General features: G+C 47.7%; 1 protein-coding gene across 3 annotated transcripts; it reads right to left on the reverse strand.

Moving 5' to 3' along the window:
• Positions 1-9124: 9124 nt before the first annotated feature.
• On the reverse strand, positions 9125-27266 carry LOC121456814 (alpha-1,3-mannosyl-glycoprotein 2-beta-N-acetylglucosaminyltransferase). 3 transcript variants are annotated; one of them, XM_041665284.1, is made up of 3 exons: positions 27151-27266; positions 25900-26304; positions 9125-11597 (listed from the first exon to the last, which is right to left on the reverse strand). In XM_041665284.1, exon 3 carries the CDS (start codon positions 11473-11475, stop codon positions 10132-10134), a length of 1344 nt encoding a protein of 447 aa, XP_041521218.1. In that variant the 5' UTR covers positions 11476-11597; positions 25900-26304; positions 27151-27266; the 3' UTR covers positions 9125-10131. The 3 variants fall into 3 exon arrangements, with proteins under 3 accessions (XP_041521218.1, XP_041521220.1, XP_041521219.1); XM_041665286.1 differs by lacking the exons at positions 25900-26304; positions 27151-27266 and adding an exon at positions 23724-23799; XM_041665285.1 differs by lacking the exons at positions 25900-26304; positions 27151-27266 and adding an exon at positions 20953-21098.
• Positions 27267-27635: the final 369 nt, after the last annotated feature.

The following is a 27635-nucleotide window of genomic DNA, read 5'->3' on the forward strand; positions in this document are numbered from 1 at the left end:
TTTCTTTTACTGAGAATCTCTGGAAACAAAGTCCCTTAGATATTATTCATGTGACAATGATTTATGCATTTATCTTTACTTACACATACAATTTTGGCCAAATATAAAATTTAGGAAAGCAGATTAATTTTCTGAACGTTTTGAAGATGCTAGTCCACCGTCTCCTGGACATGAGGAGCAAGTCCCAGGTGCCATTATCATGTGTGTTTTTTCTGGATTTTTAAAAAAAGAATTTTATTTATTATATATAGTGTTCTGTCTGCATGTCTGCCTGAAGGCCAGAAGAGGGTGCCAGATCTCATTACAGATGGCTGTGAGCTACCATGTGGTTGCTGGGAATTGAACTCAGGACCTCTGGAAGAGCAGCCAGTGCTCTTAACCTCTGAGTCATCTCTCCAGTCCCTCTGGATACTTTTTTTCCCCCAAAGATTTATTTATTTATTATGTATACAACATTCCTTCCATGTATGCTTGCATGCCAGAAGAGGGCACCAGATCTCATTACATATGGCTGTGAGCCACCATGTGGTTGCTGGGAATTGAACTCAGGACCTCTGGAAGAGCAGCCAGTGCTCTTAACCTCTGAGCCATCTCTCCAGCACTGAATACTTTTTTATTATTATTATACTTCACCAAAGACATGTCTTTCTTCTTCTTCTTCTTCTTCTTCTTCTTCTTCTTCTTCTTCTTCTTCTTCTTCTTTGGTTTTTCAAGACAAGGTTTGTTCTTTCTTATTTATACATTGTGGCTATGTGTTCAGAGAAAACAGGTTTTCAAAGCATTAAGCATTTACCACAGAGATGTGAGAAAATTATAAATATGGCAGATAAGAATCTACCCCCGTCTCTCATATAAAATTTCTAACATCCTCCATCGAACACATCACTGCATTTTTATTCAACACCATACTCTATTTCATCCTGGCCCTGGAAAATTCCACTGGCTGCCACTGTAGGATTTGAGCTAGAGATCATCTTATTTCACAAGCCAGTCACATCACAGTTCTTGGATGTGCCGGGTGAGAAAGGGGCTTGAAGACATTTCACCTTTCCTGGTGTGAGGCTCTTGAGAAGCAGCTGTCTATGGCACAGTGATAAGATCACTGACCCCAGACCTTGAGATCCACCCAGTTCTGTCTTGCGGCTGCACTCCAGGCCGCCCTGGATCGACACTTCCCCTTTTCTAAATGTCCAAATGCTGGCTCTCTTCTTCAGTCCGGCTCACCACATGCTCGCCACAGAGACAAATGTCCCCACTTACTTCTTCCTGACGGGTTTGTCACAACTACATTAACTTTATTCATCCCAAGAGAAGGAATTGTTCTTACTGTGCACATCAATGGAGCGAGGCTGTGACGCGTGGTTGCTGTCTGAACTGCCTGGGGGAGGTATGGAAATACTGCTTACAGAAGTGTGTAGCTTCCTGCTTGTGTCTTCACAAACAAAAGTTTCAAGTGCTATGTGTAGGGTCTTTTATTGTTTTTAATTTTGTGAGGAAAGAAATCTTCTATTTTTAAATGTATTATAGAGACTTCGTTATTTAAATGCAGATGCTAGAGTGTGCTAATTTGCAATGAAGCCAAAGTTGGTAGGATAAAAAAAATATCAAGAGCAAATTGTATCAGAAGTCCTAGAAGGCAGGACATGCACATAAGACAAGATGTACCTGGAGGAAGAGACAAGAAGGACAAACTGATGGAAGACGGAAAGAACCTAGGAAAATCCGAGACATCTGCTCAGCTGGGGAGGAAAGGTGTTGACGTCAATGTGTGGGTCACCTGACTGAAGTACAGAGCTACCGGACCAGGAGCAGAGACAGGCAGCCGTTATAATGGGTGGAAGCCCTGGATGTGGTCAGCAGGATTCATCAGTTTTAGAAACTCGAGTCTAATCAACTAGTACAACCATGAGACCTTGCAAAGAAAAATTCCCGTCTAGTGCAATTTTACCCATTACCACTAGAGGGCACTCCCGCCTAATGAAGATCAAATGGAGCACACAATATACCTAGGTTAAAAATTAATCTAGGGGAAAAAAGTAATCTAGGAAGTGAATTATTAATGAGTTTTATTTCTTTCTAATTTCCTACATTTTACGATGGCAGAGCAATTAACACATTACTTTTATGATTACTAAAAACATTTATAAATAATGGATGAAAATGAACAGCCTACCATCATCCAATCCATAAATGGGGTGATGATCTTAATAGATACTACTCTAAAGAAGACTCAAATGACCAGCAAATACTTCAAAGTGTTTGAAACCTCAACATCCTTAGGCAGTGGGAAATGCGACATAAAACTTCTTTGATATCCATCTTACCACCAGGAAAAGAGATCCGGGGGGTGGGGGGAGACAGGACCTTATACAGAGCTTGTGGGAGTGAGCTGGAGTCATTCTGGCGGTCAATATAGATGCTACTGAAACTATTGAAAATAGAATAAAAATATGGCCCAGCGGTGTCACTCCTGGATATGTGCCTGAAGGATTCTGTGTCGTCACACGGCAGGGATATTTGGACATCCATGTTTGTTGTTGCGGCACCTACGATAGCTGAGAAATGAAACAGCCTAGCCGCCCATCCATCAGATGAGCACAGGGAGAAAAGGCGGGGTGCAGAAACGAAGGAATTCTATCAGCTGTAGGGAAAAAGTTAAACCGTGACACAGAGTGGAGCCAACAGCTGCAGGTTGTTACGCAATGGAAAATGAGCCAGACCAGAAAGAAAAATACCATGTTTCCTCTCATACAGGGAATCTGAATTTGTGTGTGCAGAAAGCAGAAAGGGGACTGTGATCTAAGAAAAGAGGAAGTGACCTCCTGGGGAGGGAAGTGAGAGTAACAAGTCCCTGGTTCTCCACCTTCCCAGTGCTGTGACCCTTTAATACAGTTCCTCGTGTTGTGATAACCCCCCAACCACAAAATTAGTTTATTGCTACTTCATGATTGTAATTTTGCTGCTGTTATGAATTGTCATGCAAAGATCTGATATGCAGGATATCTGATATGAGTCCCCCGTGAAAGGGCCATTTGACACCTCCAGTCCCCCTCAAGGGAGTTGTGACCTAGAGGGTGAGGAGCGCTGGAAAGCGGAAGAATGAACTGCTTGGAAGCAGAGGGCAGAGCGGATGTGGGGGTGAGGCAGAGAAGGCGGATGACTGAGAACGAAGTATAACGGCATAAATGTGTGGAAATTCCAGAGAAGCCCGTGACCCCAGATGTAACTTAAGCAATTAGCTTTAAAAGACTTGCCCAATAACCTCCTATCTGATGGGAAGATAACAGGGTGTGTGTAATGCCCACATAGGTGCACGTGACAAAGTATTAATTCTTACATTATCTCTGGAGAAGAAGTGTACATCTCCCTGGCACTAATCCCCCAATTTCCCTGTGGATTTCAATTTTCATGATAAAAACTTGAAAAATACTTCGAATATAAAATTGAAAAAGTTGGGGGGGTGAATAAAATAAAATTCATATCTTTTAATCCAAAGATAATTTCTACCTAGTAATAGAACAAACACCGTACTCACCCTTGGGTAGTACTGAGTAAGCATTTGGAAATTCTTATCCTCAAAATATTTGCTTAAGCATTCCATTCTGGTTGCGAAGACTTCTCCATTTCAAGGACAGGACATAACAGCTGAGAGTTCTGACCAGGGACTATTTTCACTTATTAACGACTTTCAAAAACTTAGTAACTAAAAATAACCCCTGATTTTGCTACTCGTGGGTTAGAAATTTGAGGAAGGGCTTGGCCGGGTAATTGCTGCTTCCCACCAAGCTGCAGCTCGATGTCAGCCCAAGCTTGGGGTTTCGGAAGGCTCCACGGGATGGGATATAGAGGACGGTTCCCTCATAGGAGCTGCAGCAGTGCCCAGCCATCCCATCTGGCCTCGCCAGTACGAGATGCTCTCAGGGAAGTGAGATTTCTTACGGCACAGAGTACAGTCCAAGACTCTGAGCAAACCAAGCAGCTCTGCTATTGTTGTAGCTGAATGTCGAATCCCCTCCTGAAGCCCTAGGGGACAGGCTTGGTTCCCAGAGTGGTGTCTGGACAGTGATGGAATCTGTGGGAGATCTAAGGTCACTTGGAGCTGTAGGACCCAGGCTCATATCATCTATCTTCTTCCGAGCTGGAGATGTGGCCACTCACACGGACATGCATCCTGCCAACCAGCCAGCAGAATGGCCCGTATTAGACTTGAACCTTCCAGACCATGAGCCAAAATAAGCCTCTACTTCATAGACCATCTGTGTCTACTATTTTCACATGATGACACAGAGGGACTAATAATGTACCTTTAATAACCTAACTCTGCATACACGGAGCTGGACTTCAGTTGCAGCTTCCTGCAGGATGGAGGCAGCCATTCCCACAGTGTCTGCTAATTGGTGGTTTCCTCTGGGAAGGTATGGAGGGTCTTGGTGAGTTTTCAGAATTTGAGTTCTTTTTCTTAAATAGAAACCTTGAAATATAATAAAGGTATCACATCTCCATACTCACGAATACTGCCTGGCCATTAACCATCCCACCCCACCTATGCCTGCCCTAAGTAAGAGCATTAGCTGAACACACCGTAGTCAAGCTGAGACTCCATTTCCCACTCTACCTGTGACTAAGAGACCCAGGCTGGGCTAAGTTCTAACAAATGGAACATGTGTGCATGTGTGCACTGGAGGGTGATGTGGGCACTGATGTCAGTCTGTGAAGAACTGTTTGTTCTCCCTTTGCCTTGACTCCTTCCTGATGCCTAGGTCCATCTTGGATGGTGAGCCTACAGCCATGTTGAAGATGATTCCTTCCTCCATCTGCCTGTGCCTGTAAATCAGCACTTCTGCAGATGGGTGTGGTCTTGAAGAATGCTACTCTTAGCTGGGTGGTGGTGGCACACGCCTTTAATCCCAGAACTCAGGAGGAAGAGGCTGGCAGATCTCTGAGCTTGAAGTCAGCCGGGTCTACAGAGAGTTCCAGGACAGCCAGGGCTACATGGAAAAACCCTGCCTTGAAAAATAAAACGGTAAGACTACTCTCGTGCAACCCTGGGCAGGCCTCACCATGATAGGAGAGTTCTCATGGAACCCTGGAAGGGTTTTAGGAAGCTTAGTTTTGCCCTTCTCCAGGTCAGGATTCTTAATGCACTTCTATAACACCATCACCCTCCCTTCCCCAGGAACCTTCTCCCGCCACGACTGGCTCTAGTCTTGCAGGCCTTACAGCACAGATGGCTTCCCACACCTCACTCCCCTTCTCCTCAGTAACAGGAATCCTAGTTTAACTAAAAATCAGTTTAGCTGGCAGTTACTCTGATTGTCTCCTTTGCTGAGACCATGTCTGTGCGTTCTGTTTGTGGCCATGGACCTGTGACCAGGCACTGACTTCAGGTTCCCAGAAATGAAAATAGCCCTTCTTTAGCCTGTCTTCCCTGCCTCCAGCCTAACCTGGGTGATGGCTGGAACTCTTGTAGTCAAGGAGTAACACCTAGAATGGAAGCTTCAGGCTAAGGAGGGCGAGACCAACACGCATCTGAGGCTCTGATGACATCAGGAGGCACCAAGCCAGCTCCACATCACCTACCTCTCTTTAAGAATTTTTAGTTGCGTGTCTGTGCCTGTGTATGTCTATATACAACATGCCCCAGGAAGCATGAGCTCAGATTCTGTGGAACTGGAGCTGCCAGTGGTTGCAAGCTACCTGATGTACGGGCTAGGAACTGAACTTGGGTCCTATTGCATGTGCGGTATCCACTCTTTAAACAGCCATCTCGCCAGCCTCTCTCGCTCATTTCTTTAGATCCAAATTTCCTGTTGTCTGCAGCTAACTCTAGTTCTGAGTCATTTGTGTTTTAGTAGAGAGAGCCAGACTTCAAATGAGCGAGGGCAGGCAGCCGAGGCAGAGCACTCCGACTTCAGTACCACGTGGTCCTCATGTCCATAGCCTCTAAGGCGGCCACTCACCTTCCTTTAGACCCATGTGAAACAAAGCAGGGGGACCAAGGTGAGCACCGGGAAAGAAAACAGAAGATTTCCACGGGACTGGCTTCATGTTGCTTCCAGACATTAATTCATCTTCATAACCTTCCAGAAGATACTGATCTCACAGGACGAAGTTCTGGCAGGCTCCAAGGTCTCTCTTCTCCAGAGTAAGACATGCAGATAACGGGCCTGGTGCAGGGTTCGGTCAGGCCCTTCACCTGGATAACTGTTGGGGGCTGCAGACCCCTGGCCCCTTAACTTTCTTTGCCTACCTCAGACCCTTTGCCTGCTGGAGTGAACTGAGCAAAACAACTTGTTTACCTGTGCCTGCAGCTGCTCTGAGCACGAGACCCTGAGGGCAGGGGAGTGGGTTCTGGTGAGGCCTGCAGCTGAAAGATCCCGAGAGCTGGGGCATGGCTATCAGCTAAGGGTCCCTATATAAGCTTCCCTGGAGCACAATAAAGTTGGCACTCTTGTATCAAGGATGACCCGTGTCCTCGTGTCTCTGTCTATGTGTGTGTGTGTTTAATTCTCCAGCCTAGTTCCCGGCTCGTGTACGGGTGCTACGAATAATCTGTACCACCATGTTTGGTCTCTGGGCCTCAGAGGCAGTAGCCCTCGATCCCTGACCTGAAGGGGTCTCTAACTTTTGCTTCAAACAAACTCCTTGAGATGTGCCCAGGCTAGCCAAGTGCTGAGTAGAAAACCGGGCCAACGGCTCCTGGAGTGGCAAACCACCTGATGCTGCAAAACTCCCACCTAGAAATCTGAGACCCATATTTCTTAAAAATGAGGCTAACATTATGTTACATAAACTTATTAGTTACGTAAACTTATATAAGCTAAGTATTTGCAGAATTTTATGAATTTTTGATAAATATATGTTCTATTTGCGTGCAAAAGAAGTCTGGTAGGATCCTGCACCACAATATAAATCTGGTAGAGGCATGGATATTACTGTAATGTTTTGACTTCCTAAAACAAATATGGAATAAAGGGGAGAAGACATTCTTAAAGTAAGATTTTCAACCAAGTGCTGTCATTACCCTCTTACTCCTACCCTCCTGGTCTTTCCTAAGAGGTTCAGTCCTCCTGGCAACCCACCCGACAGGGACCAAATGGAAGGTGAAGTCTACTGAAGACTCGGAAGCCTTGCCACAGAGACTACATCCAATACATTTGTCTACACCGGGGTGACTCTCAACGTGACCTAGAGAGGGTGAGACCATAGGGAAGATAAAGATAGTGGTCCTGAGCCCTCAGAGTCATGAGTAAAGGGTGGGCATAAGGAGGAATGGCAGTGGGTGGACCAAGGGGTGCTGAGTAGGAACAAAAGCAGAACCACAGCAAAGCCCCGAGGCAGGTGACCTGGGACGACTGTGGAATCTCTGAACTGTAAGAGAAGACAACTCTACATTTAACACCGCGGTGTTTTCCAGCTGGTGTACCCCCTTGTTGTCCACAAAAGCATCAGGGATCCTGTCAACTATGTACACATGACCCTCAAAGCAGAAAGCTAACGCTTTGGGGCACACTTCAAAAGCAAACAGAATATGAACAGACCTCAAAAAGGGACTCATTTCGAGGAAAACCTGAGAAGCCAGGCTATTCTTAAGCCTCTGCACAGCTTTAGCAGGCTTCATATCATTCCGTTCCTCCTCTTCCTGCTCTGTACTTCCTGGACTCACACTAACATGCCCACGATCCAGGGCAGCCTGGTATCACGCGCTGCCATGGGGCCAGATGAGGCTGGGGAGGGATGAAGGCACTGAAGGATAAAATGGACCGGTTCCATATCTCAGTTCTTTACAGCACACATTCCATTCAAATCCTGGGTCTGCCCCAAGCATCCCCGATCAAGTTGGCCCCTATTGTGCCTGCTTCTCCACTGGTAAACAGCAGCCACACAATCCTGGCAGTGTTCAGAACAAAGCATTTGGCCAGAGGCTGCTAAATGCATTAAGTGCTGAGAACATGAAGTCCAAACTACTCCCCACTCAATGGTCTGAGATGATGTGTCTCCTCTCTCGGCCCTGCGTCTGCAGCTACAAACAATGGGCTATCTCCTTTCAAAATCAGAGTTAAATAATTCATCTCAGAGCAGCAAGGGGAGACACAACCAATGTAAAAGTTCAAGACGAGTGAGGAGGAGTCCATCGTTTAGGCCTGCACTCCTGAGCCCCAAACCAAAGTCACTAGCTCCTCCTTCTTCCCTTCTGGACAGAGCTTACCCAGTGGTCTCTAACAAAACTGGCCAGATCCAAATTTGACTGTCATTCAGTAAGATCCAGGGTTTTAAAGAATCACTTTATAAAAAATTTGGACTGGGGAGGTAGCTCTCAGCTAACAAATAACTTGCTGTACAAGAGGACCTGAGTTGAACTGCTAGAACCCATGTAAAAGGCCAGCTGTGGCAGCACTGAGGTAGACTGGTGGACTCCTGGGGCTCGGTGGCCACCAGCCTAGCGTAATGGGTAAGTTCTCTGCCAGTGGGAAAGTAACACAGACAGTATTTTGAGCAGTGACATGAGGTTGACCTTTGGACTCCATAAAAGTGCACACGTGTATCTACACATACACGCACACACACACACACCCCAGCAGGGAATGAAACTTTTTCTGGAGTGCACTGACTGTGATATGGGTGAAGTCTCAGTAAACACTGAGGGTGGAACAGATGTGCTCTGGCTGTCACTGAGACCACAATCCCGAGTCTTAAGTGCCACTGCAGAGCCTGCCCTATATCCGCAAACCCTGGACTCGTGGGCAGCTTGCTGAGGTGCCCAGTAGACACTGCCTGAGTGAGCCAAGGGCACACGCCACAAGACAGCCCTAGGAGGGTTGAGACGCCATGCTTTCTGCAGACCACTCCCAGACCCACTTGTTAACCAACTTGAAGATTAACAGCAGGCCTGCAGCCCGGGGCCCTCCCCACAAGCCAGCCTGGCTACCCCACCTGGTCCCCTCCTCAGCTGTCCCTTGCCCTCCCCCAGTTGCAGCTACCCTGTTGTTCTCATTTTCTGTCCTTCTAGTGTCCTCATGCTCTCTCACCTGCCTAGCTCTTCCCGTAGACTTCACTCCCTCCCTCTGTCCCCTCCCCCCCACCGTTTTTACTTCCTTTCCTAGGACACAAGACAAGAAACTCAGACAATTCAGCCTTTACTTTATTTTTGAAAATAATTCTGTAGATTTAATTTTCTTCCATGAAACTAAGGTCAGGCAATAAACAAAAACACACAAATTTCTCTCCAACCTGCAACCTGCAGCTTGGCAGGGGGAGATGTGGGAATGCTTAGGAAGGCGGGACAGAAGCTGGTTTGGGGCCAGAGATGTCCTGGGATACTTTGCTCTGAGATGGCCACCAGGAGCCAGCCCTCAGGGAGGAGCCTCTACACCAAACCCCAGGGGAAAAGAGGTACAGAAGTCAGCCCACTGTCTCCCACTAGGCTGGCACCAACTCCTCCTCACGGACACAGAGAGAACTGACTTCCAGAAAGGAGGGTGCCCAAGTACAGGGCTTTCCCGACAGCTGGCCCTAGCACAGAAATTGCTCTCCCTTTCCACCTCCCATCTCCCAACCACAAGCTGCTGTGCTGCAGGAGAAGAACATTAGAGAGTCAGCAGGAAGAGAGGCCAGGAGGCAGTGGCCCCTGGCACCCCAACAACTCCAATCTGACCCTGAGAGTGAAGCCCCTTTGGTTAGTCTCATTTGGCCACAAACCCATTCTTTCTTCCATAACCTAGCCCCACACTGGGGGAAGGTGAAGAAAGGGAGAATAGGTATATAAGGTGGGTTCATGTTCTGACAGAAGCCAGGTCAGGGTCAACAGGCCTGGTCAAGAGAGCTAGAGCTGCCAAGTTCTCTGCAGATGCCCTTCGAGAGAACACCCTGGCCCCAACAAGCTCAAGCCTCCCCATACCACACAGTGGTTTCTTGTTCAGTATCACCAAATACACCACACAATAGTTCTCCTGATAACAGGAGTATAACCCTCATCATGGTTTGTGCACTAGAATGCCACTGGGGAGGGGGGCACAGAAATAGAGATTATAGACCCAAGAGGGAAACACTGACAGGATGGTATAGCCCAGGAACTGCAGGCCTGTCTCAGCTCATGGTATGCCAAGGAGACCCAGCAGGGAAAGGCAGGTGCTAATTCCAGCTAGGATCATAGCCACCCCAGGTCTGTGGGGGTGCCAGATGGACACGCCGGCCCCGGAACTGGAAAGTGACAATGCCCCGATAGCCAGCCCTGGGGACACCGGACTTGAGGTCATCCATGACACCCAGGGCCTTAGCAAAGGCCTTGAAGCTGTCTCTGCTAGTGTACTGTACCCGCACCTCCCCCAGTTCCTTCTGATCATTGGTCCTCACTTTCTCCACCTGCAGCTGGGGGGCACCATAGACACGGGCAAGGAAATCCCGGTCATAGGCCTCCTGCTGCAGGTACGACAAGTCCAGCTGGGTGAAGGACACGAAGTGCTGGTTCAGCTTGATGAACTTAAGATGCTGGTCAAAGAACTGCCCATGGCTCACACCCTTGCGGCCAAAGGTCATCGTTCTCGAAATTTCTGGCCGAATACAGGCCCGTCCCTTCCGCTGCTCAGGTCTGCGCATCCAGTCGTCCCAGAAGGCCTTGGGCCACTTGGGTTCCAGCTCTGCCCACAGCTCAGCCAACAGCAGCCAGCCTAGGCCAGGAAAAAAGTCTGTTCGATAGAGCAGCTCAGGTTTGCTCGAGTCTACCATCTGCTCCTTGCCGTTGTCATTCCAAGCAGACACACACCAAAGGGAGGGGTCTGTTCTCAGCAGTGGATAGGTGGCCTGGAAGTACTCAAAAAAGTCTGGTGCCACCTCCAGATCATCCTCCACGACTACAACTGCTGGGAACTTGAACTTGTTGAAGATCTGACCCAGTGCCCAGCGGTAGTGCCTGGCGATCTTGTAGTAACCCTGGAACTTGCGGTGGTCTGGCTGTACAGCAATGTTACTCAGGTCTGGCTGCCGGATGTGTGTGATAGCACTGCCATAGGAAGCAATGACCTGTGCTGTCTCCTCATGCCCACAGTCCTGGCTGACGATGATGGGGAAACGCTCAGCTGAAGGCCGATAGTGCAACAACTTATCCAGGCAGCGCCGGACAGTGCTGCGGTCACAGGCAATGACCAGGATGGGGATCACTGTTGGTGAGGGGGTCACAGGCACACGGGGCCAGGCTGGAGGGGCCACAGTGGGCACTTTCCACCTCTGGTTCCACAAAGCATGATGATCCCTGATTTGCTGCAACAGTCCCCGCTGCCGTTCCAACTCTACCTCAGCATCCTCAGCCAGGCGGATCACCTCACGGGAGAGGCTGGCGGGGTCGTCATCAAGAGCACTGTCTGAGGGTAGCCTGCCAGGTGCTGGGCGTGTCCAGAAGAAGAGGAGCAGTAGGGCATTCCAGCCCACAAAGATAATAGCACCCCAAAGCACAAGCCCTGCAGACTGCTTCTTCAGCATCCTGGCCCCCACAGGGGAGGGCAGGCAAGGGGAGGGCTCAAGGCTGCCTTGGGCTTGCCTGGCTCACTTTCCCAATCTAAGGGTTGATTCTTCCGCGCTGAGATTAGGAAGAAGCCATGAACCTAAAGAGGAGAGAGAAAGCCAACTGTTACCTCAAGTATGTATAATTCCACATGCCACAGGGGGGAGGATGGGCACAGGGAGTAACTAAGGAAAAAGGGAAGCAAGGAGGTGGACTGCAGGATCAGGACGGCATGCTCTACTGCTTCAAAATGAGGCAGAAAATGATGGTAGTGGGATAGGACAGGAAGGAAGGAAGGAAGGAAGGAAGGAAGGAAGGAAGACAGTCACTCACTCACTCCTGGTTCCCTACCAACCAGATCTCATTTTCTGTCTTTCAGCCAGAGTCTAGTTCAGAAGGAGGGAGAGGTAAGACCATTTAACCCCCATTCTTCAAGCCAAACTACCCTAAAATTACTGATTTTTTAAAAATCAAATATCACACCTGACTTAGTAAGGAAACACAACGAAGGAGAATGTTTGTCTTTCTGTGTTTGGTTATTCTGTTTAATACAATGACGTCAGAAATAACGCCAGGCTGCCGACAACACTCGTGTTTATGGAGGCACTGCCTACAATATTCAAGTTATGGAATCAGCCTCAGTGTCGGTGACAGACCAACAGACACACAAAATGTGCTATAGATATACAATGGAGCATTACCCAGCTCCTGTTGAGAGTATTGTGGTAACATACCAACAACAAAACAACAACTGGAAAATAGTAGAGGGGCTGGATGTGGCAGCACATGCCTTTAACTCCAGCACTTGGGAGGAAAGGGCAGGCACATCTCTTGAGTTTGAGGCCAGCATGGTCTATAAAGCTAGTTCCAGAAACAGCCAGGGCTACATAGAGAAACCCTGTCTGGAAAAACCAAGAAAAAAAGAAAGGAAAATAGTAATTATATTAATCTTAAAGTCATGCTGCCCACAATCTCAGTGGTTGTTAGTCAGCCAATACAAGTGAAACAACTGAACACTGAAGCAAAACTCTGTTTGCTGATGTTGTGCGGGTTTCTAGAAACAGTTACACAGCAGTCAATGGCCAAAACCACTAACATACTAGCGTGCAATGGCCTTCAGAGCACAAAAAGTAATTAGAACTAATGGAGATGAAAACCCTATGCAAAATCTATGAAAACAAATATTTAAAGATAAACTTAACATTCAAAAGCCTGTATGAAACAAAATTACATTTCCTAAAAGAACGTAAAATACTTCAACATCCTTTTACTTGAATTACACTGGACCATCAAAAGTTCAATAAATCTGCTTTTGTGTGGAGACAAACAGGAATATTTGCGCAGAAGAGTGGTGGAGGGACTTGTTCAATGAGATATCAAAATAATAATTACTAAAAGTCTGCAATTAGACTGTGTAATAAATAAGTACACTATGCAATGGAACAGAACAAGACCATAACTATTATACAGGAATTTGGAAAAATATAGGGGTAAAATTATATCTATATATGGATAATTTCCAAGTACACCAGAAATTCAAACAAATTAAAAACAAAACAAGCAAACCAACAAATGAAGTCTAGGAGGAAATATGGGAGCTGAGGAAGGCTTTCTAGGTTTGACTCTTGGTGCAACAAAAGCAAATTGATGTTTTTCCTTACTTGAAAGCCTTTTATATGGGTAGAAAGAGCACAAGGAAACAGAATGGACTGAGCACTTCTGCAGCATCAATCACTGACACACATTATCACACTAGGGGAAGACTTCAAATAACAGAGGAAAAAGGGGCAAACAATTCTATAGAAAATGAGCCAATAAGGGTAGCTCATAAGAAATACATATCAGAAAATGTTCAACTTCAAGCATAAGCAAAATGCAAATTTAATAAATACTACTCATGAGACTGACAAAAAATCCAAACCTGTCTCAAGTCTCTTAGTGACCTCTGAAGAACTGAAGCTCTCAATCGGGGCTGGAGGACGCTAGTAAATTTTGGGGTGAGTGGATATGTTTATTGTCTTGATTATCATGTTGATTATAGTAATCATTTTATGGAGATATATATCAAAACAAACTGTACTTTTTAAACATGTGGTTTACTGTGTGTCAATTATATGTCAATAAAACTCTTACAAAAAAGACACTAAAGGCTGAAGATGTCTCAGTGGTTGCTTTGGCAGAGGACCAGGGTTCAGATACCAGCACTCACAAGGTGGCTCACAACCACCCACAACTCCAGTTCCAGGGGATTTGACACCTTTTAATCTTTGAAAGTACCATGAATGCACACGTAGAAGTAAGCAAAACACTCATTCATATAAAATACAAAAAATAAAATTTTTAAAAAATTTAAGTTACTAATCATACAAAGTAAAACTGATCTAGACAGTAAGTTAAAGTAGATATAATAACCAGTATCTATTAAGGTATGCAAGAGAGCACCCCAATTCTGAGGGAATACACACAAATATTTAGAGGCAAAGGGGTGCATAAGAACAGGAAGCAGCGTAGCTGCACAGGTTGAATGGGGCACACCCTCAACAGCACATGAACGTGATTATCTGAGTGACACTCTGGAAGGCCATTTTCATACCTGAAACTTTTTTGGAAAAACTGTTTCTAAATAAAATTTTTTTAATAAATAAAATAAGGCAATGTGGACTCCATCTGAATAAACTTCATCCATAAGGTATTGTCCCAGCTGGGCACATTCAGTAAGGGGAACAAAGCTGACGGACCAGTTTTACCTTGAATCTCTCAACTGCATACCTGCTCCTGCCAGGCTTTTCAAGGGGTAGGACACAAGAAAAGGCCATGGTCTCAGTGACCCTTCACTGCATTCACACCTCCATTCGCTATCCTAGCTCAAAACCTTAGGTTCCAGATCTACTCTCTACAGCCCTGTGATTTGGGTCCTGTCACCCCAAGCCCATCTGCCCCCGCAGTTTCTAGAATGCCAATATTCACAGAAACCTTAGGTCATTTCCACTAAGCTGTGGCATTACATCCCTACTTCATTATACTAGTTTCTTGGGAGAGTTGAGATGTACCAATTGCCAGGTTCTCCTTTACTCCCCTTCAAAATGTGGTCAATGTTGAAACTTTCCCTATATTCCCATGGCCAGGATTTCAGGGTAGCCCTATCTTCCTGCCTTCTAAGTAAGTGTCTAAGCAGGAAAAGGCTTTAATACAAAAGGATGGGAACAAGACAAAGAGACAGAACTTCATTTACTTAAGTGCTGTCTTCTGGAATAGGGGAGTGGACTGTCCTTGAATCGTCAATGAGACACTTCAAACCTACCTACACGTTTTCAGGCTGGTGGCAAACCCTCAAGAAATCACCTTCAAATGACTTTTCATTTTCTCTAGGTGTCGAACAAGGTGCAATGCACCCACTAGCATGCAGATCAAAGCAAGTCAGGATTGCCTGCCAGCAGGATTTTTAGCAAGTCTACAAACATTTCGAGTGGCTGGATGGCTCACAGGAAAACCTCTCTCAGGCTCTTGGTTCCTTCCTGCCCTCCTTCCCAGCCCTTCCATATGAACTCTTCAACAGCACTTGCTTGTTTTGCCACGAAGAGCGCAATTCCTGTTGTGGGAATTTCTTCAGGCAATAGCCTTTTAGATACTAGCCCATTAGGGTGTGGTCTGAGGTACTAGAAGCACAGGCAGAAGGCACGCTCAGCCATTTTTCCATAAATGCACACTGACCACGAGTGATGCCCTCTACAGCAGCTGCCATGTTTAGAGGTGTGATCCAATTCAGACCTTGGCTGTCAGGGTGGACAAGCTCCTGAGTCCTTTCAGGCACCAAAAGAAGGACACAGCAGACATGCATAAAGTCAGACAAGAAGCACTGCTTGGCATCACCCTGTATTTTTCTACATCTCTAAGACTCAATTTTCTCACCTCTAAGATAGAAACGATCATGGAATACCTCAGTATGCTGCTTTAAGAATTAGTGAGATAATCTATAGCGCATTTAGAACAGTACCAGCTATACAACAAAATAAATGTCAAGATATCTTTCATGTCTTCAGATCATGATAGTCCACCCCCCTATCACTGTCCATGCCAGGGAAACCAGCAAAAGGCAACACAAGGATTGGATCAGCTCCACGCACTGCCAAACTACAAACTTCAGCATGCAAATGTGCATGCAACCTAAATGTCTTCAGTGTGGACACCACACATATGCACAATCCCTCCACTGCTACTTCCAATCCAAAACGCACCGACAAACAGTTTCCTAAACTCATTCGACAAGAAAATCCCACAGCTCCACATTTGGTGGCGTTGGATCTAATCTAATATGGGGCTGTTTATATTCTCCACCCCACTTGAGTGTCTACTCACATTTTTGCTACAGAAATGAACATAGTGGATTATCATGCACTGTTCTTAGAGTTTTTTTTTTATTAAATTTATTTATTTATTAAGGATTTCTGCCTCGTCCCCACAACCGCTTCCCATTTCCCTCCCCCTCCCCCGATTAAGTCCCCCCCCCCTCATCTGCTCGAAGAGCAATCAGGGTTCCCTGACCTGTGGGAAGCCCAAGGACTGCCCACCTCTATCCAGGTCTCGTAAGGTGAGCATTTAAACTGCCTAGGCTCCCACAAAGCCAGTACGTGCAGTAGGATCAAAAACCCACTGCAATTGTTCTTGAATTCTCAGTATTCCTCATTGTCCGCTATGTTCAGCTAGTCCGGATTTATCCCATGCTTTTTCAGACCTAGGCCAGCTGGCCTTGGTGAGATCCCAATAGAACATCCCCATTGTCTTAGTGTGTGGGTGCACCCCTCGTGGTCCTGAGTTCCTTGCTCGTGCTCCGTCTCCTTCTGCTCCTGATTTGGACCTTGAGATTTCTGTCCGGTGCTCCCGTGTGGGTCTCTGTCTCTGTGTCCTTTCATCGCCTGATGAAGGTTAATATTCCTGAGGATGCCTATGTGTTTGTCTTTGGATTCACCTTATTTAGCTTCTCTAGGAACATGAATTATAGGCTCAATGTCCTTTATTTATGGCTAGAAACCAAATATGTACCCACTCATATTTGGTTTCTTAGAGTTTTTTTGAGAATATCATACAGTAATATTTTGATCACAGTTTCTGTCACACACACACACACACACACACACGCAACTGACAACGACACCCAAGGTCCAAACCCACCCTTAACTCCTCTTGTTTCGCACTCCCATTTGTGCTGCCCACAGACTCATGATATGGAGCCATCCACTGGAACATGGATGACCTAGCAGAAGTCACACCTTCAAAGAAAACTCATTCTTTCTCCTCCCCAAGCCAGTGGCTGTTAGGGGTGAGGGCTCATGAAGAACTCCTCACTCGGTACTAGATTCTAACTTCAGAAACATGGCTAGCCCTAAAAGCTTCAGAGTTCTGCCAAGGGTTGAAACAGTTCCCCATTCATCGCCATTCTTATTTAAAGCCCTCAACCCCTTTAAGCTGTTAATCTGGAATCCCTGGTAGTTCCCCAGCTGAAGTGACCTACGTGTGGCTTCTCTCTAAATAACCTCTGGTAGCAGGAGATACTCGGACACAGTAAAATTAAGAGAGGCTGCCACTACCTACATGGAAGAAATTCAAACTCCTTAGTTTGACAAAAATGTGTCAAGTTTAAGTTGTGGATCATTTGTTGTTGTTTTTTTTTTTTGTTTTGTTTTTTTTTTTTGATTTTTCGAGACAGGGTTTCTCCATAGCTTTTTGGTTCCTGTCCTGGAACTAACTCTTGTAGACCAGGCTGGCCTCGAACTCACAGAGATCCGCCTGCCTCTGCTTCCCAAGTGCTGAGATTAAAGGCGTGCGCCACCACCGCCCGGCTGGATCATTTGTTTTAATGATACAAAAGTGTATTGCATTCTTTTATGTTGCATTAGTTTAAGTCTGTGAAGCTGTGTTACTTTGCCTGTCTAAAACACCTGATTGGTCTAATAAAGATCTTAACAGCCAATAGCGAGGCAGGAGAAAGAATAGGCGGGGCTGGCAGGCAGAGAGAGTGGGAGAAATCTGGGAAGAAAAAGGTGGAGGAGTAAGAAAAGAAGAGGACACCAGGGAGCAGCCACCTGGCTACAGAACAAGCCATGGAGTAAGAAGAAAGGTATACAGAATAAAGATAAAAGCCCAGAGGCAAAACATAGACAGAATCGTCTAAGTTAAGGAAAGCTGGCTAGAAATAAGCCAAGCTAAACCCAGGAATTCATAAGAAAAAAAATAAGCCTCCATGTGTGATTTATTTGGGAGCTGGGTGGTGGCCCCCCAGCAACAGAAATGGGCTTCACAACTGATGTGCATCCTTCTGTAATCGCCATTTCTACCATGAATGACATGGATCCCACATGAGCCTTAGGACTGGGTCCTTCCCCAGTAACTGCTTCCGCACACTGATGTCTTTGCTCCTGAAGTGCTGTTACCAGTGCTCCACCTAAAAACATTCACATTTCCTAGGCGTATGAAACATCCCAGACACATACGACCAAACCTCCCTGTGACTACTCTTCCTCCACACTCTCTCCACGTTGTAAGAGAATCTGGTCATCCCTTCCTTAGCTCTTATCTCACTCCTTAGGAAAAGAGGCTCCGTGTCCTCTACACCTGCTACAGTGCTTGGACATGTGAAGTCTTGAGAGGCTGCATGAAGGACCACTTCTGCTACTAAGGAATCCATAGAGAATGAAGGTGAAAACAGCAGCAAAAGTGAAGAACTGAACTTTCCACAGAGGACTGCCACATCTCCCCTTCTGGAAGCTCTTCATTCAAAATAATGTCTCTTCTTCCTCCATAGGGGAGGGTCCACATACCTTCCCTGTGATTCTGAGGCGACCTATGACTCCTTTAAGTTATCCCTAAAAGACAAGATGGCTGGGTATGATGGAGCACACCCGTAATCTCAGCACTCAGGCAACAGAGGCAAGAGAAATGCCGGAAGTTCAAGACTAATCTGGGCTGCATAGCAAGACAGGACATCCAATGTGTTCCAGCTGACAAGCTCAGCTAGCATTCCCGCTCACTACTAGAGCTAACCACTAAGGATGGAAAGGAACCAGCTATATCTGACTGCAACAACAAAGTCCACTAAGTTTGGGGTGATTCATTACAGCAGACTGTACTTAAATGAGAAAATGGAACACAATCTCGGATAAGTAGGGCGAGTGCCCCTCTCTACCTGCCACACTCGGGTCCCAGCCCAGACTTTAAAGACTGCTCTACTCTCACCCATTTCTTATCAGTAGTTTTTGTTAACTTACTTAACTTATTGGCTTAAAACTGTGACAATCATTTATTCCTTCACCCAATGTCAATAGTTGAAGAATTTAGAAAATGGGGCAGAGGGAAGGACCTGTCTCTGCCATTTGTCAGGACCTTGGGCTGGAAGACTCAAATGCTGAGGGCTAGGCTCCTGTAGATGGTCATTTTCTTAACACATCAGTAGTCTGACGTTGACCTTAACTGGGACAGTGGCTGGAGAGCTGGCTGGAACACCATCATGTGTTCTTTCCAAGGGCTCCAAGACAGCAGGTATAACAAGCAGAGTTCTGCTATGACAAGCTTGCACTTCCGCATCTAGCCTCTAAGGTCGATTCCATCCATGCTTGCCCCCTCTCTGCCAAAGGTGTTCCTTAAGCGACAAGTGAACAGAAATGGTCAACTTCCAACCAGGATCAAGAAAGCAAATGTTATACCTAGCTTTTAAGGATCAAGATGGAAGCAATGTTACTGAACTGTCCCTCCTATTTCTTTCTGCCTTGCCCACTATTTTAAAAAGCACAGCTTAAAAATCCAGAGCACGCTATGTGGCTTTTCCAGGGCCTCTTTCCTTAAAAAATGGTTTGGGAGGCATGTGATATAGATGACACAGCTTCATGGGGCCAGACTGGAACCATGTTACATGTCTGATTTTTATGGAAACCAGAGGCTCACAGCAAGGGTCAGGCAGAACAGACAGAAAGGAAGAGCGGATGCTGCCTGAAAAAAAGATGTCAAGACAAGGGATTGTACAAGATAGCATAATTTAATGCCTTAAATAAAAAAAAAAGAAGCTAAAAAAAAATCCAGAGCACGAAGAACACGTCACAGACAATGGCTAAGTGAACTACTTTCTGGTTGTTATACTCTGTATAAGGTACCAGGCTAAATAACTTCACAGGGAAGGAAGAACTGAAAAGGAGTCAGAGTAGATATGCTAAATAATTCAAGGGTGTAGAGGGTAAGACCTGGGGGAAAGGTGAAAGAGAACACAATGCTGGTACAGCAAAGCATGAGAGCCCCACAGCCCAGCAACAGTAAGCCCCAGAGCCCCTGAACCAGTAACCTGATGAATCATTGTATCAGTTCCTCATCTGTAAACAGACAAGTTGACTTTGGTCATCTCCAAGGTCCCTGATGTCTGGATGACAATAACAATTTCCCGATGTCCTAAGTAGAAAATTAGTTTAACTTGTTGCAACTGCCACAGAGTTTGAACACACTGTGGTGGAACCTGAGAAACAGAAGCAGGGATGCAATGCCGCCATTATTAGCGATCTCCACACTAAAAGATCAAGTAGTCAGCCAGGCGGTGGTGGCCTTTAATCCCAGCACTCGGGAGGCAGAGGCAGGCGGATCTCTGTGAGTTCGAGGCCAGTTTGGTCTACAAGAGCTAGTTCCAGGACAAGCTCCAAAGCTACAGAGAAACCCTGTCTCGAAAAACAAACAAACAAACAAACAAACAAAAAGATCAAGTAGTAGTGACTGAATATGGGAAGACTCCAGAATCAAAATTTTCCCGTCTTGATAGCATTAAAATAGGCAGACAATAATACGGGCCAACGATGTTCTTAAGCACGAAAGCCATTGCAGTAGCAAGGGTTAACGAAAATGAAGCTTTGGGCTAAGGCCACTCATCCATAGAGACAATTGGGTGGGCCAGTCCCTCTGAACATTTCGTAAAATGGGGGGCTCTGCACCTCTTGGGGGGGCCCCGTTTCACACACATTAGCAAAGAGATCAGGGAAAAGTTTTATTGCCAACTTACATATTTCAATATTGAGTCAATTTTCCTTATGGCTAGGCAAAAACAAGCCCTAGTAACTTATGAAGCCTAGACTCGGAGGAAGCCCACTTTCTATTCCAGTCCCCTGCTCCCTCGAGGCGACCCCACCTCTCCCCGACCCGCCGTAGCAGTTCCCTCCAGCCGAGTTTCACAACAGCCCCTCCCGGAGAAGCCTCCCCCCCCCCCCAGCTAAAGGCCGGGAATCCTGCCGCTGAGCGCGAAGTTCCCACTTCCCCGCGCGGGGGAGACTGCGCGCTGCGCAGCCCCGGGTGGGCCCGCCACTCCAACAGCCCGGGCTTTCGGGCATACTCGGAACTCAGACCCGAATCCCCTGGCCGCGCGGCCTCCCTCCGCCGAGCTTCCTGCCCTCCTGAGACCGTGGACGCCGGCATCCGCCGACCCAACTCACCAGATACTCCCAACTCTCCCTGCCTGGAACCAGGCTCGCTCCGGACCGGCGAGACCCAGCGGCCGCGTCCCGTCTCGCCGGTCTTCCTGCGGCGCCCGCCGGGCCCTGCCAGCGGGCAACGTGGCCCTTCCCCGGGAGGGCGGGGCGGGGCTCCCTTAGCCCCCTCTGTTGGTCCCCGCCCTACCACGGGCGAGTCCGCGCTGGCCCCTCCTTCCGGGGCCTGCCTCTTCTGCTGACTTCCCGATCACCCGTCAAGACCTAAACAGCGGGTTTCCCCCGTCTCCCAACTTCGAAAGGCAGTGGTAGAAGAGATGTTTGTTTGGGGCCCTTTCCCTAGTCACAACTCTTAGTGTAGATGCGGATCCCACTCACACCCTCAGCCTCGTCCAGTACAGACTTTCCCCGAGTGTCCCTTAATCCAGCCCAGCCCATGAGTCTAGAGCTTTACCGACTTTGACGGGTGCGGACTTGGTGGAGCGTTCCCAAGTAGAGCGTTCATCAAACCCAACACGAAGAACCTGGAAACTATTGCCTATACCCAAACCAGGAAAGCTGCAGAGTTTGAGCTGGAGAAAGACGAGGGGTGAGTGCAGTGCGAGCAAGCAACAAGTACTAGGTGCAAAAAGGGAAGCCGGGGAGGAAACACCTGCTGCCCAAGGCGAGCCAGAGCTAGTCATTTCGATTCTTTCTTGTTTTTTTTCTGTGGGTGGGGAAACCAGAGATAGGCCTGTGCGTAGTGTAAGCCCTAAGCCCAAGGGAGGGAAGGAATCAGAGGCTTTTGTAGTAACCCTAAATGGGTGTGTGTGTGCCTGGACCTGGATTCCTTGGTATTTTAAAGTAAAAGAAACCTGGAGGGAGTTTGAGGAGGGTGGAGACAAGCACTCATCAGAACCCCGGGGGACCTACGTGCTCAGCAAGGAATGCCACAGTCGCAGCCTGAGAAAGGGGAGGGAAAAAGCAAACCAGGAACTTCAGGGCCTGACCTAGGTGTCAGCAGCGGCCCTGGAGCAGTTTCTGAGGTCTGAGTCCTGGGTAATAGGCCACGCAGAGCAAGCCAGATTTCAAGGGCTGGGCCATTTTGTAATTCAAAGAGGTATCTGAGAATCCCTACCGTCCACTCACCTCTACCACAACCTCACCCTCCCACATCCTGTTGTACCTGACCTTCACCTAACCCTGAGCTTCCACCACCCATCTCTTACCCCGCTCTCTGGGACTCTTAGGGCTCCTTAAGCAGGTGAGGAGTTAAAATTCTAAGGAGTCACTAGGTATAAAGTCACCCTTCCCTCCAAGTCTGTTCTCCTGACCTCTCCGTACACTCTCCCGGCATCACCCCCATTCTACAGACAATTCTGGGGCTTTGGGTTAAGTATACATTTCCTGTCAAGTCATAAGCCCTAGCCAGATTTTAGATTTAGGCATTCCAGCTTCCAAACCTAGCACCCACGTGTCCTTGAGAACTGCTGGGACAGCTCTGTGCCCACGGGACAGGAACACAGTGGGACAGCAGAGAAATCTTGATAGCAGCAGTTGGAATCCCGCCCTGAAGTACAGGAAAGGCTGACACGTCAGTGGAGTGGACTGGGTGTGGGTGTGGTGAGTGAATGCCCACCATTTCCAGTTTAGCTGACTGCACAGACTATGACAGGAAACTCAAGCCCATGCATGTGCCAAGAGAATGCCACTGTTTGTCTACACCTTTGGTCCTCTTCTTACTTCCCGTAACAACTAAGTGTAATTTCTCTATAAGTACAAAAAGTTGGGAAACCGGTCCTTAGATCCAAAATATAGGGAGCTAAAATCACCATCCTGGATAAAAGACATACATAACGGGTACTGAAGATGGGAAGACTGAGCAGCCCAGGCCTTCTAAGGCAGTGAGACAGGAAACAGGTGGGGAGAACACAACTGACCACCATGTCCATCTTTGCAGTCCTTTGCTTATATTCCAAGATAGTCGCCAAACACAAGAAGCCCATCCCCCTCCAAGATAGGAACACGGAGTTGAGATGGGATGAGTTTTTAAACAGGAGGAATAGATAGCATTTGGTCCAAGCAAAAAGAATGTATCAGTAATGAAGCCTTGGGCTCTGGAGGTTGCACTGGGGAAGAACCGAAGAAACACGAGCTGGATGTCGAGACTCTGGGGATGAGCATGGGATCAGATTATGTGCAAATGGAAAAACAGGAAGATCTAGTCTCAGGATAACAGAGAATTAAAAGGTAATACACTTGCCTGCCTACTCTACTAGCACACAAAAACAAAACAAACTAACGAGGAAAGTAAAAAATATTCCAGGAACTTGCCCCTTATAAACTACAGCCTAGATACCCCAAAGTGCTTGCAGTTTGGAAAGAATTCATGCTCTGAATTTGTGACAGATCTTTACTTAAAAACATAAGAGGAAGCAAAACGGAAGTGTTAAACTCGTGTTTTAGTTTCTTTTATCATTCCTCCTAACATGTCTGCCCCAAACCACACAGCGATACGGAAACTCAGCTCGTTAACAACAGACCACTAAGCAATGCCTATGAAATCTTTTCATTAGCCACCTCCAATTCCTTTTAGAATAAAGGAAGGTCTAAATAAATTCAGTGTAAAATCCTGGCTAACAGCCTTGTTAAACACTTGAGTGTGGTACCCTAGCAATCTGCTGGCCCTGTGAAAAAGTTTGAGAGAAATGTCTAGCAGAAGAATCAGCAGGGGACAGGAGAGCTAGTGCTCTGGCAGGTCAAAGACTCTAGCTCACACTAAGGAGGAAATGACTTACCAGGGAGGCTGTCAGGGCACCCAGTTTCTCTCTCTCCCTGGAGGCTGCTGTAAGGCAACTCAGCACTCAACTGCACAAGTGTTAAGGGGTGTGGCATATGCATATGCCACACCCCTTAGGTGAGCTCTTCCTGCTCAGGGCTTCCATAGGTCCTCCTCAAACAAGGAAAGCAATCCTCAAGCGCTTCCTTAGAGTGAGGTAAGCTGGATAACAACCTGGACACTTGATTGACATGAACACTGGTCAATGCAATGTAACTCCTCAGTACTTGGGGTGCTGTAGGCACTCCAGGTAGGATAAGGAAAGTTCCAGAACACACCATGCCCCCTGCAGGTGGCTCAGGAGGCATCTTGGCATTACATAGCCATAAAGAGATCACTGTGATACCTGTGTATAAGCAAAGATTGGTAACCATGCACTTGCTCAGTAGATTTGGGGAAGCTGACACATCGACACTGAGACCCATACATATACAGCAGCCTGGCCTCCAAGGGGGCCGTGACAAGCTTCAGACAAGACAAAGAACAGTTCAGAGCCAGAAGACCTACCCAGGCTGAAATGCCCAGCCTTCAGGCCACTGAGCAAAGACTGGGACTCCTATGGCGAGGAAGAACAGGCATTGTTTTCAGTGGATGTGAGGTCCCTCTGTAACTGACTTACAGGCTTCATGACCCTAGCCCTCGCCACCACATGCTGCTGCCTCAAATGCAGGCGCTGTGCGTGCGTCCCCTGCTCTTTGCTGTTTATCATCACTAGGAAAAGCAGGCACCTCGGTGTAGGGAAATTTTCAAAGGAGGAGCAGGCAGGTACAAAGACAGCTAATAACTAACTTGCTTGGGTTATGAACAGTCTGAAAATAAATAAAAGCCCAAGAGATGTCAGTTTGGAGCCACCTGGCACCTGAAAGAGCAGACAAGGATCTGAGAGAGGAAAAAAGGTTCAGCACCCACTCCAAGAAATTGGGTTAGGTCTTCTCACTGGTCCTTGAGACTTAAAACTTCCCCAAGAGGAAGTCGCTGCAAAGCTGAGTGGAGAGCCATCAGAGCCAATGCAGTATCTGACAGGATCCCCTTGAGTTAAGCTTTCCTAAAACTGTTCACCTTTTACATAACATGATGAAACAAATGCCAGGAAGGCCTTTAAATAAGATGTCTGCTAAGGCTGGCAGTGGTGGTGCACACCTTTAATCCCAGTACTCAGGAGGCAGAGGCAGGTGGATCTCTGTGAGTCTGAGGACAGCCTGGTCCACAAAGAGAGTTCCAGGACAGTCAGGGCTGTTACACAGAGAAACCCTGTCTCGAAAAACAAACAAGAGATATCTGCTTATGGCTCTGGCAAGCATGCTCATTCAATAAAAGAACAGAACTTTCATCCAGAGCTTTTCTATGTATTACAATAAACAAGAAATCAAGTAAAATTGATGTGGCTGTCTTATATGAACAAGGTCTTTCAAAAGGCAAAATTATTTCGCTTGTTCCTAGTAGCAACCTGAGTGAAGTATTGTCTGGTGTGACGAGAACAGCACAGGAGGTGATTAACGTGTCTCAGGCTGCACACTGAACAGGAAAGTTGGAGCTAGACCACAAATTGTACTGCTCCCCAAACTCAAGCTGTTTCTGTTCTTTCCATGAGGGTTAAAGACCTCAGCTTCCTTACTGGGGAAAAAGGCAGAGAAACAATTTAGGGAGTTATCTAGCCATTTCCTAGTCCAGCTCCCCCTCTACCCCTCCCTTAGTTAATAGATTCCCAAAACTAAGCAGTCTGCTTCTGCCAGAGTGAGTAATCCATTTCGGTCAGTCCAGACCAGTCTGAAATCCTATTAGCTCACTAGTGGAAAGGCCTTGAAAGGCACCTAATCCAACAGCCCTGCAGCCCGATTGCCTAGCAGGCTCTCCTTGACCTCACCTCACCTATCTGAGCTCACAATTGCAGGCACTCAAATCCTTTACCAGCTATCTGTTGTAGCCTCAGTAAGGGACAGGCTAGGGTCATTATCTGCCCCTTGAAAGAGAGGTAGAGGTGATGCTTTCTGTGTACCATCAGAATAAGGTTCTTTTTCATCAGGGTACAGGAGGTGCCCTGACTTTAGACATGGCTGCCTTCCCAGACTGTCCCCATTCCCATCTCCTGCACAGCAACAGCAGGGCACCAAGTGAAAAAGGAGGAAGAACCTTACCTTTCTTTTCTTCTCTCAGTGGCTCCCCTGGAGATCATCAAGCCCCCCACTTAATACTCCATTTTCAAACTGAATCAGATTCACCAAAGCACAGCTTCTCTCCACTTATCCAGGTCCAAAGTCCATGGCCGGGTGGACCCTGACAGGGAGGAGTCTGGGGGGGAAGGGGTGTGTCCAGGCCCCTCCCCCCCCACTGCTGATTTCCGTGTCCCTTCCAGGCGGTTATGACATCCCTTCATCCAGCTGGCTTCTAAAGCTCAGAGGCTCGTGGTAGGCCGATTCCAGGTATTATGCCATCTCCTGCTCAAGCAAGAGAAACCATCCACTGGTCCACTTGTGTTCTGCTGGGGCTCAGGAGAAGAAACAGGCTGTAACATCGACATGGCCCAGAGAAACTCTGGGAACCTGTGGAACATTTAAACATTATGACACTCTCCAATCTTTCTGAGACCTCCATGTTGACTATAGTCCTTTACCGTGTTCAGCCAACAAACGCTCTTCTTCAACTACTCCACACAATTTGTACAAAAAGTACATACTTCATACACAAACTGTAGCCCCATCATTCTGAGCATACGTGTATGTGTGCTTGGGTCCTAACTATTCTCAGTACAGACATGCAACCAAAAGTACTGTCAGTGTGGAAAGACGGTCCTCTAAAAATACAGAAAATAAGGTCCCACGTTCTAAAACACCACTTACTAATCCTCTCTCTCTCTCAAGCTTCTCTGGGGGTTCAGTGTTTTAATCTCCTACCTCCTGTCAATGGGACTGAATCCTACCCAGACCTAGATGTTGGCACCTTCCACAGGCATCCCCTGCAACCCTCACCTCCCCCACAGCTTCCGAAACTATGCCAAGGATGTAATTCCCAATTTCTTTCAAACTCCTTCTCAGGGCCACTCCCGAGAGCACTCTCCTGGACTATCTGAGGCCTGAGTCCTGCTGGCAGAAGCCCCAATTTCTCAGTCTGGGAGCCCTCCTTGGTGCCCCTGCCCTCAGTGAGTTTTACAGACGTACGGACACACGGACACACACGCGCGCACAGGCATGCACCCCTCTTCCTGTAGGGGCGTGGCGGACACAGTACACCCCCCGCTAAGAACTTAACTCCTCCCACCCTTCCCTTCCGAACCCCGCGCTCAGCGCTCGGCGTTCCCACGGCACAGTGACACGGAGACCCTCCCAGCACTGGGAACCCTCGCTTCCACCGCGCCTGCGACTCGGTCCCTCGGCGCACGGGCTCCTTACCTGGACCCCGCCCATCCGATCCCGGCTGGGAGCCTCGGCCCTCCCAGCTCCAGATCCAGGCCGGGTCCGGGTCCCAGCCGCCAGCAGGCCCCACCCCCTCGACCCCCTGTGGCCCGGCCCTCCCCTCGCGCTCCTCTCCCCCCCCTCCCGCCAGGCGCCGCAGCCACTTCCGCCCGTCCTCCGGAAGTAGGTCCCGGGCAACCGCTGCCTCCTCACATCCCGCCCATTGGCCTGGTCTTCGCCGGCCCATCATCACCACCGCCGCCGCCACGGGAGCACGGGAGGTGGGTCTGCACGCTTGAGCCAGTTCTACAGTGTTGGCGAAGTGGAGGACGGGGCGTTGGAGAAGCCCCCCGTGAGGACGTAGCCGGGGGCTCGGGGCGAGAGCCGTACGCCGGGGGGCGGGGCGGAGGCTGAGGCCTAGAGCCCGAGCGTGCGTCACTCTGAGCGGCGCGGGAAGTAGCGCGCATGCGCCGCCGGGCTTA

This window comes from Microtus oregoni, unplaced genomic scaffold (genome assembly GCF_018167655.1).
Source record: "Microtus oregoni isolate MIOR12 unplaced genomic scaffold, Mior012 000015F_ref0000493, whole genome shotgun sequence".
NCBI classification, from domain to species: Eukaryota; Metazoa; Chordata; class Mammalia; order Rodentia; family Cricetidae; genus Microtus; species Microtus oregoni.

Coding starts and splice junctions, on each gene's coding strand:
- LOC121456814 (XM_041665284.1), bottom strand. CDS start 11,475: ATGCTGAAGAAGCAGTCTGCAGGGCTTGTGCTTTGGGGTGCTATTATC.